The sequence below is a fragment of the Sciurus vulgaris genome (genome assembly GCF_902686455.1).
Source record: "Sciurus vulgaris genome assembly, chromosome: 1".
Taxonomy (NCBI): domain Eukaryota; kingdom Metazoa; phylum Chordata; class Mammalia; order Rodentia; family Sciuridae; genus Sciurus; species Sciurus vulgaris.
Genome location: NC_136461.1, coordinates 90,403,146 through 90,421,398, shown reverse-complemented (window position 1 = coordinate 90,421,398; position 18,253 = coordinate 90,403,146). Strand labels below are relative to the sequence as shown.

At 34.8% G+C, this 18,253-nt stretch overlaps 1 protein-coding gene across 1 annotated transcript in view; it reads right to left on the bottom strand.

The window, feature by feature from the left end:
• Nucleotides 1-692: 692 nt before the first annotated feature.
• SLC30A7 (solute carrier family 30 member 7) overlaps nucleotides 693-18,253 on the bottom strand; it is a 75,280-nt gene continuing 57,719 nt past the window's right edge. Inside the window, 4 exon segments of the mRNA XM_079110829.1 lie at nucleotides 693-1,443; nucleotides 10,843-10,992; nucleotides 13,575-13,654; nucleotides 13,657-13,664. Coding sequence (XP_078966955.1) covers nucleotides 1,396-1,443; nucleotides 10,843-10,992; nucleotides 13,575-13,654; nucleotides 13,657-13,664 — 286 coding nt within the window. The 3' untranslated portion in view covers nucleotides 693-1,395.

Below are 18,253 nucleotides of genomic sequence, written 5' to 3'. Positions count from 1 at the left end.
GATTTCAGTGTTCTAAAGTAAAAGGGAATATATGTTGTGATAAAAGGAAGTACAATGGGAAAATGTTTATCCAAATCAGTATCTCTTCATAAAGAGAATACTTAAGTAGCGTGTTGAAGCACTTGTCTCAAATTGCAATTTTATTTTTCAAATACACAAGAACCTAGAAATTCAACTTATCTTGTACTTCTAAGGTACCTGTGTCAGAAAGAGTTCTACATCACCACATTTGCTCCGTACCTTAAATAATTCAAACTCAATCAAATGCTGTATAGTATTCCTGGAACCAATCATATTTGTGCAAAGCTTAAACAGGAAAACAAACTGTATGACTTGGCATTGAATGAAAATGCACATTAATGCTATGACAACCATTTCTGCCTTCAGTCTCCACTGCCATTTCCAAACATTAATAAAATTCATAAAAATGGGAGAAGGAGAGCTATTGGAAAATTTATCACAAACACAAACCTTTACAGAAATTTGGAATTTAGCAAATGTTTTAGGTCAAAACAATTTTGTTACATTTTCAAAGTTTTGAAAATCCAATACACAAAGTAATTTGATATGATTATTGAATTTGTTTTAAAAAGTAAAATAATACCTTTTATTTATTTTTTTGATGAGATAAAACAATAAAAAGAAACTTCATGTATCTAAACCGATGCTGGAAGTACACACAAAAAAAATGATCAGTATTCTAAGCAAGAGTCATGTTTTGTACAGATTATAGAATATCCATTTAAAAAAACACATACATGACCTTTGTTGGTACATTTCTATGCTGGCAAATACATTTTCTGATACAAAGGCACTTTGAAAACCCAATATGGTTTGGTTCATAAGTTTGCAAGGTACAAACAATTTTACAAACATATGATTATACTGAAGAACGTCAACAACTGTGACATTACATATAAAACAGATTTCCATTTCTTTTTAAATAACACTGGTTTTGTGGGAATAAAAGCAGTGGTTTCCAGCAGCTTCAGTGAAGACATTCCAAATCACTGGAAGCCCACAGTCTGAATCTCTCACCAGCTGGGATGAGTGAGGGACAGGGCAAGGGCATTCACGAAATTCCCTCCCACCCCCTGAAGTGGGGAAAAAAAAAAAAGGACAAATCAACCCCCTAGAACAAAACCAGAAACCTCAGAAACCAGAATGGCTTGGAGGGAAGAGCACAAATGACAAGTCCAGGAGATATCCTCTTAACTGTGATCCCTTAGCGGTGAACTCCCCAAATGGAGGACTCTACCTGGTCTTCGACGAATGGTGTTGGGGAGTTGTAGTGATGATATCTCTATTTTAAAGAGCTTAGTACAATGTTTCAGATTGTACAGTACCCGAAAAATTTGGTCAAAAAAGAAAAAAGAAAAACATTCTGTTCATTTACTACATGGCTGCAAAGTCAATCTGTACATAAAGCTGTCTCACTCCAGCCTGAAAAGTTGAAAAAAATAAAAGAATATCAAGAAAAGTAAAAGTTAGAATATCAAGCAAATAACAGACTATACATTTCAGAAAAGTAATAGAAAAATGTCAATTTTTACAAAAACAACTTTTTCTTTCCTGTCTCTGGGAAATAATTATTCGTATTTTATCATAAAACACCAGAAAATTATATCAGAAATATTACATTTATAAGTTGTAAAACAATTACCAAAAGCATGCTACTATTCACAAGTGATAGCAGAAAAATGAGGTTACCCATCTACACTTCTGTTGGAGAACACCATAATGCTTGACGGGTTAGCTATTAAAATTCAATCATCCCAGTCTAAATCTTCCCATGGTAAATGGTCAAGAAATACATTTAATAAGTATAACCATTTACTAGTTATTTGATTATTTTACACTCTAACTCCTCTCTTTAATTTTGGATATGTACTTACTACTCAAGAATCTTGCTCTCTAAATTGTCCCCTATCTCTTCTATATTATCAATTTTTCTCTCTCAACTGGATCATTTTATTAGTATACAAACACACTATTATTTGTTTCTCCTTTCTTGTCAGTACCTTAGGTAAACTAGAATTTTTAAAGCAAATGAGCAACAACAAAGAAAACCAGAGTGGGGAGACAACACTACCTTACAGTAATTTCTGGGATCCTTCAAACACTGCTTTCTAGCATGATTCCCCCCACCCCAGCCCTCAACATTCATATGGGAGGGCTCTCAGAAACCAAATGCTTGAGGAGTCAGAACCTACTCTAATGCAGTAAAAAGCTGGACAGACACTAGAAGCTTGCCAGTACAGAAAACATACTTTAACTTTTTTGCCCTAATTAAAAAAAAAAAAAAAAAAAAAAAAAAAAAAAAGCCTTTCCATGTAAGTCAAACCCCTGTTATTCAAACTTTGAGAGAAGACATTTACTAGTACCTTCTCCTTAGTTAAGAGGCTTGTGGCAAAAGACAGAATTTAGTGTCTGTAGATTTTTAAGTACAAATTAAACCAAACTTCATCATTTCTCATTTAACAGATAAATGCCAATATTAATCTTACAGAACTGTTACATATTCATCCAATAGTTAATAAGTACTTAAAAAGTCTTGCTACATACCAGAAACTGTTATAAGGATCATGAATGTTAAGAGAAAGAATTTTATATGCAATAAAAGCTATTTCAAGATATTCGGATAATATGATTTAATTTACTCAATCCAGATGGCCCCTGAAATAACTGTATTTAGGAACTACTTTGCAAAACTGTTGTATACCTAATCTTAACAGAAAACAATCACTACCTAAATTCTTAATAGCTATTCTTTTTTAAACAAAATTGTTAATGAAAGTAAAACCTGCAAAATAAATTGGACTCCTTTTATTGTGTCTACCATTCTCTTTACCCCTAGCCTTAATGCAGTGAAGATGGTAATAAGAAATGAAATAGCCCAAGGCAATAAAAAAAAGAGGAAAAACAAAGAGGCTAGATAAACTATCTTTGCATAATCATGAGTTAATTACTCAAGCTGATATCAGTCCCCTGAGGGGTTACAGCTTTCCACAAAAGCTGAGTCTAACAGCAAAATGGGGGGGGGGGGAAAAAAAAAAAAAAAAAAAAGTCACTTTATTTCATCCATCTGTCCCAATAGGGAAAGCTTCAAATTCTCCAGCTTCCCATTTTCCTCTTTCAATTTCCTTCAAAGTAGACAGAAAAGCAGAATTGCCAAGGAATCTTACGGTGAAGTCACCTACTCCCTGAATGCAAATGAGTCTTTGGATAGTTTCTTTGCACTACAAAGACATGACAGACATTTCAGCAGATGAAACAGTGCTCGAGTCCACCAAATAGTCTACCACTAGAATAATTTCAAGTGTCATAGGACTGGCTGAGGGCCATCCTTAAAAATATGAAAACCAAATAATACTCATTACGATAGCAATTTTCAAAATTGAGACTAATAAACCATACTGCAGCCAACACTTTTTAAAATGAGAAAGACAGCTAGTTACTTGAATACTTCTAAACTCATAAAAAAATAAATATTAACCTGGTAACACAAGCTTAGCATATCGTCAACAGATATTCATTGTTATGGAAAGGAAAACAAATGAGAAATAGAAAAGTTAGAAAAAGACTACAGAAAATTATTGGTTTACTTGTATTCTCTATCAATTAAAAGCCATTGAAACTTTCTACTTTAGTTTTTTGATTAAACATATAATATTAATCTTTGTCCCTTGAAAATGAAGTCTTGAAAAACTACTACTCTTTCATGGAAAACATTTCAGTTGGTGATATGGTAAGTGACTATGACTAAATTACATGTCAAAAACAATGTGAATGTAGGTTTTCTCTGTAAACTGTTTTGAGGCTCAATTAATATATTAGGTACCTATCACAGTGCATTGCACCTGGTAGACTCAATAAATGTTAGTTGCCCATGCTGCTATTATGTCCACTGATGTCAACCTACTGGTGGATATTTATACTATATGGGTTAATTAAAAACAAACCCAGCAAGGAAAGAAATTTTTAGACCAATATCCTTGATGAATATACGTGCAAAGATCCTTAACAAAATATTGGCAAACCGTATCCAAAAACATATTAAGAAAATTGTGCACCATGATCAAGTGGGGTTCATTCCTGGAATGCAAGGATGGTTCAACATTCGTAAATCAATAAACGTAATCCATCATATCAATAGACTTAAGGATAAGAATCATATGGTTATTTCAATTGACGCAGAAAAAGCATTTGACAATATACAACACCCCTTCATGCTCAAAACACTAGAAAAAATAGGGATAGTAGGAACATACCTGAACATTGTAAAGGCTATTTATGCTAAGCCCATGGCCAACATCATTCTTAATGGAGAAAAACTGAAACCATTCCCTTTAAAAATGGGAACAAGACAGGGATGTCCTCTTTCACCACTTCTATTCAACATTGTCCTTGAAACTCTAGCCAGAGCAATTAGGCAGACTAAAGAAATTAAAGGGATACGAATAGGAAAAGAGGAACTTAAGCTGTCTCTATTGTGGATGACATGATTCTATATTTAGAGGATCCAAAAACCTCCTCCAGAAAACTTCTAGACCTCATCAATGAATTCAGGAAAATAGCAGGCTATAAAATCAACACGCATAAATCTAAAGCATTTTTATATACAAGCGATGAAACAGCTGAAAGGGAAATGAGGAAAACAACTCCATTTGCAATAGTCTCAAAAAAAATAAAATACTTGGGTATCAATCTAACCAAAGAGGTAAAAGATCTCTACAATGAAAACTACAAAACATTGAAGAAAGAAATTAAGGAAGACCTTAGAAGATGGAAAGATCTCCCATGTTCTTGGATAGGCAGAATTAATATTGTCAACATGGCCATACTACCAAAAGTGCTATACAGATTCAAGGCAATTCCAATTAAAATCCCAATGACGTACCTCACAGAAATAGAGCAAGCAATCATGAAATTCATCTGGAAGAATAAGAAACCCAGAATAGCTAAAGCAATCCTTAGCAGGAAGAATGAAACAGGGGGAATTGCAATACCAGAACTTCAACTATACCACAAAGCAACAGTAACAAAAACAGCATGGTATTAGCACCAAAATAGACAGGTAGATCAATGGTACAGAATAGAGGACACGGACACAAACCCAAATAAATACAATTTTCTAATACTAGACAAAGGGGCCAAAAATATGCAATGGAGAAAAGATAGCCTCTTCAACAAATGGTGCTGGGAAAACTGGAAATCCATATGCAACAGAATGAAACTAAACCCCTATTTCTCACCCTGCACAAAACTCAACTCACAATGGATCAAGGACCTTGAAATCAGACCAGAGACCCTGCATCTTATAGAAGAAAAAGTAGGTCCAAATCTTCACCTTTTTGGCTTAGTATCAGACTTCCTTAACAGGACTCCCATAGCACAAGAAATAAAAGCAAGAATCAATAACTGGGATAGATTCAAACTAAATAGCTTTCTCTCAGCAAAGGAAACTATCAGCAATGCGAAGAGAGAGCCTACAGAGTGGGAGAATATCTTTGCCACTCATACTTCAGATAGAGCACTAATTTCCAGAATCTATAAAGAACTCAAAAAACTCTACACCAAGAATACAAATAACCCAATCAACAAATGGGCTAAGGAAATGAGCAGACACTTCACAGAAGAAGATGTACAAGCAATCAACAGATTTATGAAAAAATGTTCAACATCTTTAGTAATAAGAGAAATGCAAATCAAAACTACACTAAGATTCCATCTCACCCCAATTAGAATGGCCATTATCAAGAATACAAGCAACAATAGGTGTTGGAGAGGATGTAGGGAAAAAGGTACACTCATACATTGCTGGTGGGACTGCAAATTAGTGTAGCCACTCTGGAAAGCAGTGTGGAGATTCCTTAGAAAACTTGGAATGGACCTACCATTTGACCCAGCTATCCCACTCCTTGGCCTATACCCAAAGGACTTAAAATCAGCACACTACAGAGATATAGCCACATCAATGTTCATAGCGGCTCAATTCACAATAGCCAGACTATGGAACCAACCTAGATGCCCTTCAATTGATGAATGGATAAAGAAACTGTGGTATATATATACAATGGAATATTACTCAGCTATAAAGAATAATAAAATTATGGCATTTGCAGGCAAATGGATGAAATTGGAGAACATCATGTTAAGTGAGATAAGCCAATCTCAAAAATCCAAAAAGAGGAATGATCTCACTGATAAGCGGATGATGACACTTAATGGGGGGTTGGAGGGGGACAAGAATGGAGGAAGGAGGGACTGTATAGAGGGAAAGGAGAGGTGGGAGGGGTGGGGGGGAAGAAATAAATAACAATGAATCAAACATCATTACTCTATGTAAATATATGAATATGCAAATGGTATGCTGTTACTCCATGTACAAACAGAAACAACATGTATCCCATTTGTTTACAATAAAAATAAATTAAAAAAAAAAAAACCTAGCAATATATTTGGACTCATATTCATTCACTCCCACCTTCTGAGGATGATGAAGAAAGGTAAGGAAAAGATGGATAAGGAGCAGTTTGCAGAGCAAGTCATCAAAATCAGTACTTACAAAAGAGTATAAAGCTCCTTAGGGAATGGAGTGGGTGGAAAAAGAGCAATCTGCCTGGAAAAGGGTAGATAGCTTCACCCACTCCAGGTGCTTCTTTCAAGAAACAGAATAGGGTCAGGCAGGAAGGGATTATGAACATAGGAGAGTGATGGAGGTGGAGAGTTTCTGAAACTTAGAGAACCCCCATTTGGGGTTTGTGAGGAGGCTTTTTGATTCCTTCCTGGGTATCAGTGTTAATTTCTATTTTGAGACCAGAGAAAATAACACAAAAAGCTAAAGCAGGAAGCTGTGGGCTTATGACTTAATAGGCTTAACAGAGAAAGGCAGATGAGCAGAAAAGATGGAAGAGATGAGGTAGAAGTTCTTTCGGAGAGTAAATATTATGTATTAGGCTTAACTGCTGTGCTTTGTGAACTAAGGTGGATAGTGAACCTCAAACATGTTCTACATTTTTCTTCAAAGATGTTTAACATTTCTCTTTAATAAGTCGTCTTCAAACAACCTATTTCTAACAAGACAAAAGTATATTTATAATTTTAGGATTATAGTTATAATTGTGAAGTATGTCATTAAAAAGTAATAGATGATACTGGCATTTAAATTGCCTTCCTCAATAATATAAAAACTGGATTATAATTTAAGTAATAATTTCAAAAGAATCTAAGTACTAAAGTAACTTCCAGCAGTTCATTTGTATTACTCTTTATTCATGCAAACCACCTTCTTTAGCAATTAAAGATTGACAGATAATGAGATTCAAAAGATTGATGCCTAATACACAGTTCTAAAGTAGTCATAAAGCTAGTCTTAGTTTGTTTTTGTCTTTCCTTGCAGTACTAGGGAGTAAGTAATCCAGCACTGAGCTACACACCTCCAAGCCCTTTTATTCTGAGACTAGATCTCACTTAGTTGCCTGGGAAGATCTCAAATTCGAAATCCTCCTGCCTTAGACTCCCAAGTAACTGGGATTACAGGCATGTGCTGCCACAGCTGGCACAAAGCTATAGTTTTATGAACAAAATAGCAAGTTATGATTCTCAAACTTTTGATGTTGGCCTTTTCAGTTTAAAGTTATCCTTATGTAAGTTTTAGCAAGAATGTTTTCTACCAAAAATTAGTACTTCAATTCTGATTTAAGATCAGTTATAAGGAAGATATCTACAAATTTAATAAACATGAAGTATAACATTATAGGGGAAAAAATCCTTATTTTTTTTTTTTTTTATCTTTTGGAACTAAAACTGCTAGTATTTTAAATCCTGCTATGAGAAATATACCTAAAGCATTAGTGTGACCTTTTTTCTCAAAACACTGAGTAATCATGGTCTTATTTTTGATAAGTAAAAGTAACAGAAGTAATGTAAAAATTATTTTTAAAAAACTAAATTCCATGAAATGAAGCAAAATGCTATGGCAAGCCCTAGAATAATAAATAAGTACATCCATTACATAAAGACATGCATGACTAAGGTACAAGCTGAAAAGAAAACTAAATTAATAAAAGTATTTTGGTTTTGTATATGTGAGAACTAAAAAGATGATGGTAAGATAACTTTAAAATCATTACATGTATCAAATGTACAAATTAAATTCATTAGTGGGGTGACTTCCCTTGCCCCCCTGTGGAAAACGTGTTGAACTATCTTTACTGTGAGCCTCAAAAAGAAATCCTGGTCTCTGCAAGGAATGAGATAAAACTGTCATAACTTTAGGTTGATAAAAAGGCTTAAGTATGTTTCAGGGTTTAAAATAATCAAAGCCCAAATGCAGTTTCCAAAGCCAAAGAAGCAGCTGAATAAACTTTCAGCTTCACTACGATTTCTAACATTACCAGAACCACCACCTCCTATACCTACTTCAATAACAACTTCTGCTTGCACATTTCTCAACCTAGAAATTGCAATCCTTTGAAAATTGTGACTCAGAGCCAATGACTTAGAAGAATACAGGGTGTCCTGTAGATCAATAGAATCTCACACTACAGAGGGCACAGAATAACCAGGAGAAAATTCAGGATAAAGGAGAGCAAAATGATCTGGAAAAGGCAGTGAACAGATAGACTATTGCTTGCCTTATTCTCCTTTTGACCCTGAAACATGAAAGAGGTAGGAGAAAGATTGAGACATACCATGAAAGTCTTGCATACTTCATTATGAAAGTTATAATGATACAGACATATATAAAGTATCTGTTAAGAAAGAGTCCTAGAGCCAGATGCAGTGACACACGTGTGTAATCCCAGCGGCTTGGGAGGCTGATGCCAGAGGATTGAAAGTTCAAAGCCATCCTCAGCAACTTAGGCCCTAAGTAACTTAGTAAGATCCTGTCTCAAATAAAATATAAAAAGGTGGGGATGTTGCTTAGAGGTTAAGAGACCCTAGATTAGGATTAGTGTAAATCCTAATTACATATAAGATTATGTCATTAATTCATTCCTAAAGGAACCTAAACCATATGTCTTTTTATGAGAGGAAAGACTGCTTAATTTATGCTAGTATCCTGAATTTAAACTGTACATTATGTTGTATTGCTTCTATCTAAAGATATGTGCATGAGATAGAGACAGAGATGTACAATGTGATATATAAATCATAGGATTAAGTAATTTAGCTTAGAGGGATCTTTAAGGCTCCTTTCTAAGAGAAAGTAGCACAATTGACAGTTACCTTAGAGTAGGGTTTTTGTCCATATAAAAGCAACAGTCTGATGGGTTTAGAGTATAAATTACATGGCAGTGAAAAGCAAGACAGAGAACTGAAGTGAATTGGACCATGCTAATAAATTTTGGGCTTTATCTTGGTGGTAATAAGGAGCTACAATAGTTGGCATTTTTCAAGCATTTCTTTTGAAAAAATTTTAAGTCAAAACAATAGTAAAATAGGCACTCGCTACCTATATTCACCAGAAGTTAAAATTTGGCCACATTTGTTTTATCTCTCTACATGTGTATTTATTTGTAATCTTTTTAATTTTGCTGAAATATTTGAAAATTAAGACATCCTGCTACTTTACCATTAAATCCTTTGCACACTATCTCCTAACATTCTTCTGGAACCACAATACCATTATCATAACACAAAAATCTAACACCTATACAATTTATGTGAACTATTTATATAGCCTATATTCTTATCTGAACCAATGTGATACTCAATAATTTTCAGATTTGGAGCACTGTGGATTTTAGATTTCAGATTAGGGATGCTCACTGGTAGTCTGTGCAAACATTCCAAAATTCAAAAAACTCTGATCTGAAACACTTTTGCTCCCAAGAATTTTGCATAATGGACATTCAACCTATATAAAGAAAAACCCAATGTCATATTAAACTATTAAATTACACAGAAGGTAACTGTCATGCAAAAAGGCTAACAGGCAGGGTACATGGTGGTGCACACCTGTTCTCCCAGCAACTTGGGAGACTGAGGCAGGAGGACTGCAAGTTTGAGGCCAGTCTCAGTAATTAGCAAGGCCCTAAGTAAGAGACCATGTTCAAAATAAAAAATAAAGAGAACTGGGGATGTAGCTCAGTGATAAAGCACCCCTTAGTTCAATCCCTAGTACGAAAAAAAAAAAAAGTTGTAGATTTTGGTTAAAGTCACTAACAAAATATTATTATTATTATTCCCAAGTGCTCTTTTAGAATTGTTGGTTTCAAATAACATCTAATATGGAGAAGAAGGTGTGTGCAGTAAAGGAGAATCCACATTTTGTGGGGGAGGGTATCGGGCACTGAACTCAGGGGCACTTGACCACTGAGCTGCATTCTCAGCCCTATTTTTTTTTTTTTTTTTTTTTTTTGTGGTGCTAGGGATTGAACCCAGGGCCTTGTGCTTGCAAGTCAAGCATTCTACCAACTGGGCTACATCCCCAGCCCTCCCAGCCCTATTTTGTATTTTATTTATAGGCAGGGTCTCACTGAGTTGCTTAGCACCATGCTTTTGCTGAGGTTGGCTTTGAAACAGAGATCCTCCTGCCTCAGCCTTCTGAGCTACTGAGATTACAGGCATGTGCCACTGTGCCTGGTGAGAATCCACTAGTTTTTAAGAAAATCAAATCAATACAACAATGAGTAAATTGAAACTATCTTCCTTAAGAGTAGTAACTAAAATGAAGATATCCCAAATTTGACTCTGATTGGAGGAAAAATGTAGTTTTATGCATCCCTTATAGTTTAGTAGACTATATTTAATATGCTAAATAATAAATATTTATAAACTGGAACACATAATAAATTTTAAGAGCCTTACAAATTGTTAGTAACACAGTCTTACCTGAGTGAAAATATTATGTGTTTGGCTTAAAATCCATCTGGCATCAGCATCAGGTGCTACTATTAATTTCAAGGTCCCAATGTAAACATCAGAACATAAAGTCCAGAAGTGCTGTTCTTGTAAACTATAAACTCCTTGCAACTGCTGCACCTAAAATACAAAGGGCAGATATTAGCATCAAAATCAAATTATGTGCACTCTCCACTAAAGTTGTTATGCAGCCTATCAATAAACATAGATTCTATACTCTAGTTGAAAAAAGAGGAGGAGGGTATTTGAATTGACTAATACCTATGGACTACTCATTATGTACCAGATGATACCATAACAGGAGTTTCAGGAACAGAATGAACACATATCAAAACTTGTCAGGCACAATTGAGAATACCTAGAGAGAAAGTCACAGTTTCAAATATACTGATCAGAAAACATATATAAATACAAGTGGGGCCAAGAAGCTAGAGAAAGAACAAAATCCAAATAAATGAGAAAGGAGAAAATATAGGACAGAAATCATGATATAATATAGAGATTTTAGAACATGATAAAATTCATAATATAGAAATTAATTCTTTGAAAGATTAATAAACTAGAGAAATATTTCTTAATGGGACATATGTTAAACAGGACAATTCTTCAGAGTATGTGACTGTCCAAGAGACTACAGGACATTTGTCTCTCTGGGTCTCACAGAACAAATGCCAACATGTACCCTTCCCCAAATAATACGACACCCTAAAAGAGGGGAAGGAGACATCTATGTGAGAGATGTATCCAATAGCTCCCTAGGTTTCCACAGCCTTAGGTCAGAACCACACCAATGCAAACTTCTGATAAAGGTAAAAGATAAGAGAATTAAATAAATACAACATGAAAAAGGTAAATAACTACAAACACACACAAAAAAAACTTAAAAATCTACAAACAGGAATCCTATGAATAATATAGAATATATCAATATATAAATATACAAAATATTACAACCAAGTAGAATCCAAACAATTCTCAGTGAGACCTCCACTGCAATCAGCCTAATCCAAATGTCCCTATTTATCTCCAATCTAGATAATTGTAATAGCTTCTTAACTAGTTTCTCTACTTCTAGCCTTGCACCTTTCCTATCTAATCTCAAAATAGTAGCTCAAGTGAGAGTCCATTGGTTTACAGGTCAAATGCTACCACTCCTCTGTTCAAAATTCTCCAATGGCTTCCCTTCTACCTCTGCATTAAGCCTATATTCTTACAATTGGTCGCCCTGTTATGTTATTCACCTCACTACCACCTCTTCTCTGTCTCTTTCATCAGTTGCCCCAGCCTCCTCACCATTCTTTAAAAAGCCAGGCATATTTCTGTCTCAGGTTACTTGCTTGCCTCTGCTTGGAGTATTCTCAGATTTCTACTTTATTTAGGTCTTTAAACAAATGTCATCTGCTTAGTAAGCTTTTCTTTTGGGGGGGGGGCACATGACATTACACAGCATCATCCATCCATTCATTCATCTACATTTTAGGCTGAGCATCCCTAATCCAAAATGTAAAATGTAAAGGGTGAGAGTAAAAACACACAAGTGCATTAAAAATATATACAATTACCACCAGGCTATGTGTTAAGGTATAATGTAGTTAATGAATTTCATGCTTAGACTTTGGTACCATCCCCAATATATCCATCCTCAAATATGTATTAATCCAGTCTCAAATTTCAATAAGGAGCATTACCATCTACCACACTGTAAGTCAATACTTTGCTAGTATAATCCACCTCCAAAAATATATTATGAATGCATATTTATTTCCATCTTTGCTGCTATGACTGTAGAATAAGCCACCATTTTCCCCCACTTATATGACAATAGATAATAGACTGGTTGGTTGTCTTTGCCTCCATTCTCTCTAGAATTTGTTCTTCATATGGAGAAAATAATCTTTTAAAAACATAAGGGTTATGATACTCCCACTGGCTTAAAACCTTTCCAGTACTTCCCACTGCAGAAAAGTCTAAGCCTCAGTATGACCAAAACCCTGTAAAATCCAACCCCTACATTCTCTCCAACCTTCCGAGCCACTTGTCCTTAATTGTTATGATTCAACAACAAGTGTATTTGTTAAATACACTAAATCCGTCCCAGTCATAGAACTTTTGCACTAGTGTTTCCTTGCCTGGACCATTCTTCTCCAGGATTTTGATATGGCTGGTTCCTTCTTATCATCTAGGTTTCAGTGATTTTCTCACTGAATCTAATATAGCCATCCATGTCTATCATAGCACCTCATTTTATTTCTTCTATAGCAATTATTGCTGGTATTTTCTTACTCACCAACTTATTTAGTGTCTGTGTTTCCCCACTAGTTCTCATGTAGGCTTCATGAGAAAAGAGGCACTGTCTGTCTTTTTTACTACAAAATCCCCACTATTTTAGAAGAGATTATGATATTGAGTAGAAGCTTAAAAAATGCTAAATAAATGCTTATTTGATCCGATATTCATATTCTATATTTTGGAAGAACTGCTCAGTTTCTAGATGAGGACAATTTCTACCACATTTTCTTTAGTAAAGTTCAATGTTTTCCAATGATTTTATTCTGGTTTGTGTAAATGGTATTCATGGTCAGCATTCAATCTTGGGAGAAATACTAAATTATACACACATGCTACCCATATTTATGAAAGTTGAAAACCCTAACAGTTTGGAAACAACATAAAATCCAAGGGTCTGGAAACTTTGAAACTACCCTTTGATAGCACTGAGGCAAAGTATTTTCCAACAGGGGAGGAGTTCTCTGCATTAATATCCCAACAGACTCTTTTAAAGAGGAATAACACTAAAAAAAGGAAAGACAACACATTTATTAAAGGTACATTCTGACACACCATTCTGCAAGACGACAACATACTTTCCTATAATGGAACAGAATCAGATTTACCAGAATAATATCAGGAAAAAGATATACCACCATTGTTCCAAATTTTCATGTGATCAGTGAGTATTATCTATCTAAAAGAACTTCAGAAAATATATCATTGTATAAGACTAAACTTTAAATAAAAACTGACTAAAATTGAATCATCTAAATACAGCATGAATTCAACTTTCTAAGATAATCAGTCTATTAGACTTACTGGTCCTATTAATATTTACCAAATATTTATATCCATTTATCTGAACAATATTGATTAAAATATTTAAAAATTAATCTATCAATCCATTTGTCCCATATACCTCAAGCCTGGTAATTTCTTGGTCATATTTTTTAAAAAAGACTGGCTATACCCACAGATGTATAGTAACTTGGTGTGTCTAGGGATGGGACCCACAAGTCTGTATGTGTTAATGTTGGTCTTTAATCAGCATTGAAACTACTGCTTCAGGCTATTTGGAGATTAAATGTACACAAACACTAGTAGTTGCATTAGAGGATAGCTCTAATGTGACAACATTCTAACCTAGCTAGATATCAAATTTACTTCAGTCTTGTTTTATTTTCATTTCTGACATACTGAACCAGAATTTTTTTAAGGGAAGGTCCAGGCATCTATCTGTTTATAAAGCTCTCTCCAGGTGAGATTCCAGTGAGTCAAGGTGTTAACATTCTACTACTTGCAATAGACTGAGAGGTCATTACTGAAGGGTAATGAAGCTTATGTAAATAGCTTAGATAAGTGCTCATTTTAAATATGGAATCTCAAAATGTTAAAAGAAAAACTCTGGAAAATAGCTAGAGAAGAAGAAAATCATAAGAACATACACTTTTCAAGGAAGGTCGCATAGAAAAGCAGAAGTTAAAGTCTACCTTAAGGATTAGTATTTTCTGTCTTCCTTTTTGGTACTGAGGATTTCACTTCCCACTGAGCTACATCCCCAGCCCCTTTTTATTTTTTCATTTTGAGACAGGATCCACCAAGGTTTAGTAGTATTTGACAGAAGGGGAAGAAAGAGAAGGTGCTAATGAAGACCAAAAGATAACAGAAATAATGCTTATCTTGTGCACTAAGATATTCCCAAGGTAGCCTCATACAATGCTGCTCAATATAATTGGTTGGTTGAAAGAATGTAAAATACAGATATAGGTATTTTAGATATGGAGTAATGAAAGGCAAAGTCACAGGAATTGAATTAGGAGTCTTTCCCACACATTAAGTACAGCGATAATTACCTGGATAACAATAGGAAGAGTCGAACAAAAGAATTGAATAGAGAAATAACTGGTGTCTATCTGGATATAGTGAAAGACACAATGAGAACCATGTTAAGGACAAACCCAAGTTACTAAAAGTGTGGAGAACAGCAGTAATAAAATAAAAAAACTCCATGTGGACAGGAGTTTCAGTCACATTTAGGGTAACATTATTTGGTCACTAGTGATTTAAGAGCCAAGAATAATTAGAAGTTACCCTTAATTCCTTCTCCCATTATTACAACTCCATCCTCTAAATCACTAACCTCTCACGACTTCACAACCTAAATATGTCTTAATTTCATTCTACTATACAGTGCTACAATAATCTTCACATTTTTCACTTCAATTATTACAATAGCCTCCTAAGTTTTTTTGGCCTCTAAAACTATATCCTCAAGTCTACTTGGTAGGTAGATTCAAAGATGGTTCCCAATGACCCCTGCCTCGCCAGTATTCATATTCTTGTGTAATCCTCTCCCCTCGAATGTGTGTACAGGGTAGAGTGGGGACCTAATGACTTGCTATTACTATTGTATTACTAGTCACACCAATGAATAGAGTATGACAAAAGTGATGTCACTTCCAAGATTAGGTTCAAAAAAACTCAGACTTCCATCTTACTTACCCTCCTTTTTTGCTCCCACTTGCTCCCTCATAGCTGCAATGTTGTGATCAGTCCTACAGAGGACCATGACACAAGAAACTGAAGGATACCTCTGAGTGGACTAGATGCTCAGTTCAACAGCTCCAAAAGAGTAGAATACTATCAGCAAACACTGGAGTGAAGCTGGAATTCTCCCTCAAATGAACCTCAGAATAAGTGCAGTCCTGGCTGACAACTTGATTGCTGCTTTGTGTGAAACCCTGAAGCAGAGAGCCCAGTTAGCCATACTAAGAGGTCCTTGAACCTCAGAAACTATAAAATGATTATGTGTATTAATTTAGCTACTAGATTTTGTATAACTTATTATGTATTCACAGATAACTAAAATGGCCACTCCTTATACAGCTGTTAGATTAATCTCTATAAAAAAAAGTATCTTTCCCACTTAAAAATGAGTTAGGAGTTTCCTTGCCCTAATTAACATGGTATACTTTTCATCTGACCTCCCTATCTTCACCTTCTGTCAATTCTTTATAAGCTCTCTAATATAAACATATTTATACTTTACCTAATGATGTTTCCTACTTTCATGCTTAGGCTAATGTTGTATTCTCCGCCTAGAATATTCTTAAATTGCCCTTCAGTCTGATTTCTATTATTTTTTAAAAATCTCAAGTGTCAACCCTTGCAGGGTATATTTCTTGATCCTAACTGTCTTCCAGACCATATGGAATGCCTTTTTTGTGATCCTACAAAGAAACTTATGATACCTATGGATTTATTACATTATATAATTATCAGGTTGTTTCCTACACAGAAAAGTGCTCTAAGGTATGGAGTGTGTCTCTTATGTTTCTGTGCCCAGCATCTCAGTGTTTTGTGTATAAATGTGTATGGAGCAGAATTTATAGCTGATTACATTAAACATAATTAATTCATAAATTTAAAAAGTATACTTAAGGCCAGGAATCAACACTAAATCTTTCAGAGCATGGAATTATCAGCAGTTAGGAAAAAACACTAATGAAGACAATAACGGCACAATGAGTAAAGTATTCAGAGAAAAAGAAAAGGAAAGGCATTTCTAGCAGCACATGCCACAATGAAGGAAGAAATAACATAAACTGAAAAAGGCAGTTAGATTAGACAATAAAAATACAATTTGAAGTCTTCCATTGTATAATTTCAGATGACTGGAAGCCAGGTTGGAGAAGGCTAGAGTTAAAAAAAAAAATAAGTGGGAAACAACTGCAGATAGGAGTTAAGGATTTTGACAGTGAGAAATGCTGGTTATTTGTTCATTTAAATTGAAGTGTGGTATCTGTTTCTACCTACTGTATTATTTATTAAGTAGGTGAATGTTCCTTGGGTTTATAAAAAAGGTGAAGAAAACATGCTGGTAGAATAATGAGGCACAATTTACCCTTTATGATATTTGTTTCCTCCTTCTCTCCAACCTCATTTCTGGGGAAAAAGAAAAGTCTGAACTTAAAATGTTTATAATACTGAACTTAAAATGTTTATGTTTTACTTCTTTCCTTACTGTACTTCTCAGAAAATGAGACATAAAAATGATTTTTCTTGACTTATTGTTTGAAAATGACAAAAAAAAAATGTTTTCTACTATGTGCCTCCAAATTTAGGTATTTTGATAATTTCTTCTCCAATCACACCCTAAGGAATTACCAGTACTGTCTAGATACCTGAAGGAGATGTCAAATTCAAATGAAAATCATGCACTTGATTTTAATTCTGCCAGTACCCAGCTTTGGGCAAAAAACATACGCCCATCAGCCTTCTCATCTAGAAAACAAGGGAGTAGATTAAATAAAATTTTTAAAAAGTGTAGGCCCTTTCTTTTATTTTAGTAATTTCTCATTCAATGGTAAAAGTGCTCAAACTATAAAATATATGGGGAGAGAACATATTTTGAAATAAAATATATATATAAATAGTTTTTATAGTCTAAGAAAAAAAAAGGCAGTATCACCAATGAGACATACAATATACTTGATAAAGCAATTTACTCCATCACTAATTAGGTAATCCTGAAATGAATTTTATTAAGTAATCAGTACACTGCAAACAATTATGAAGCATCCACTATGTTTGGCATCAAGTTTTCTACAGCCAAATGGGATCTTACCCCAGAGTTGTATGGCTACAGCTTGACATGACTGTAGCCATCTTGAGTCATAACCACCATGACTGCCCTTGAGTAATCCCTGCTGTTTTTTCCCAGAAAACCATAAAGACATCAGAATCATACATGGGGCTTCACAATTGGACCCTTGCTCCAGGAACTTGTCTGATTCTTCAATATTATCTTAAGACAAACTAAGTACATTCCAGTCAGGATAGTCCCTTTTGTCCTAACCTATAAACTCACCCTTTCTGACCCAAATTGCAGGGATCCAATTGGTCTTGCTGCTGCCCAGGATCATGCTTCTGTCAATAAGTTCCCCAATTAACAGTACTCTGAACAGTCCTGTATCTATATGCCACGGTTCAGTCTTAGGGCACTTTGGAGCCAGTTCTCATACACTAGGACCAAGTTGTTCTGGAATGAGAGTCATGAGTATGAGGCCTCAAGCACCAAAGAAACTCACCTAAGGACATAGCTAGAGAG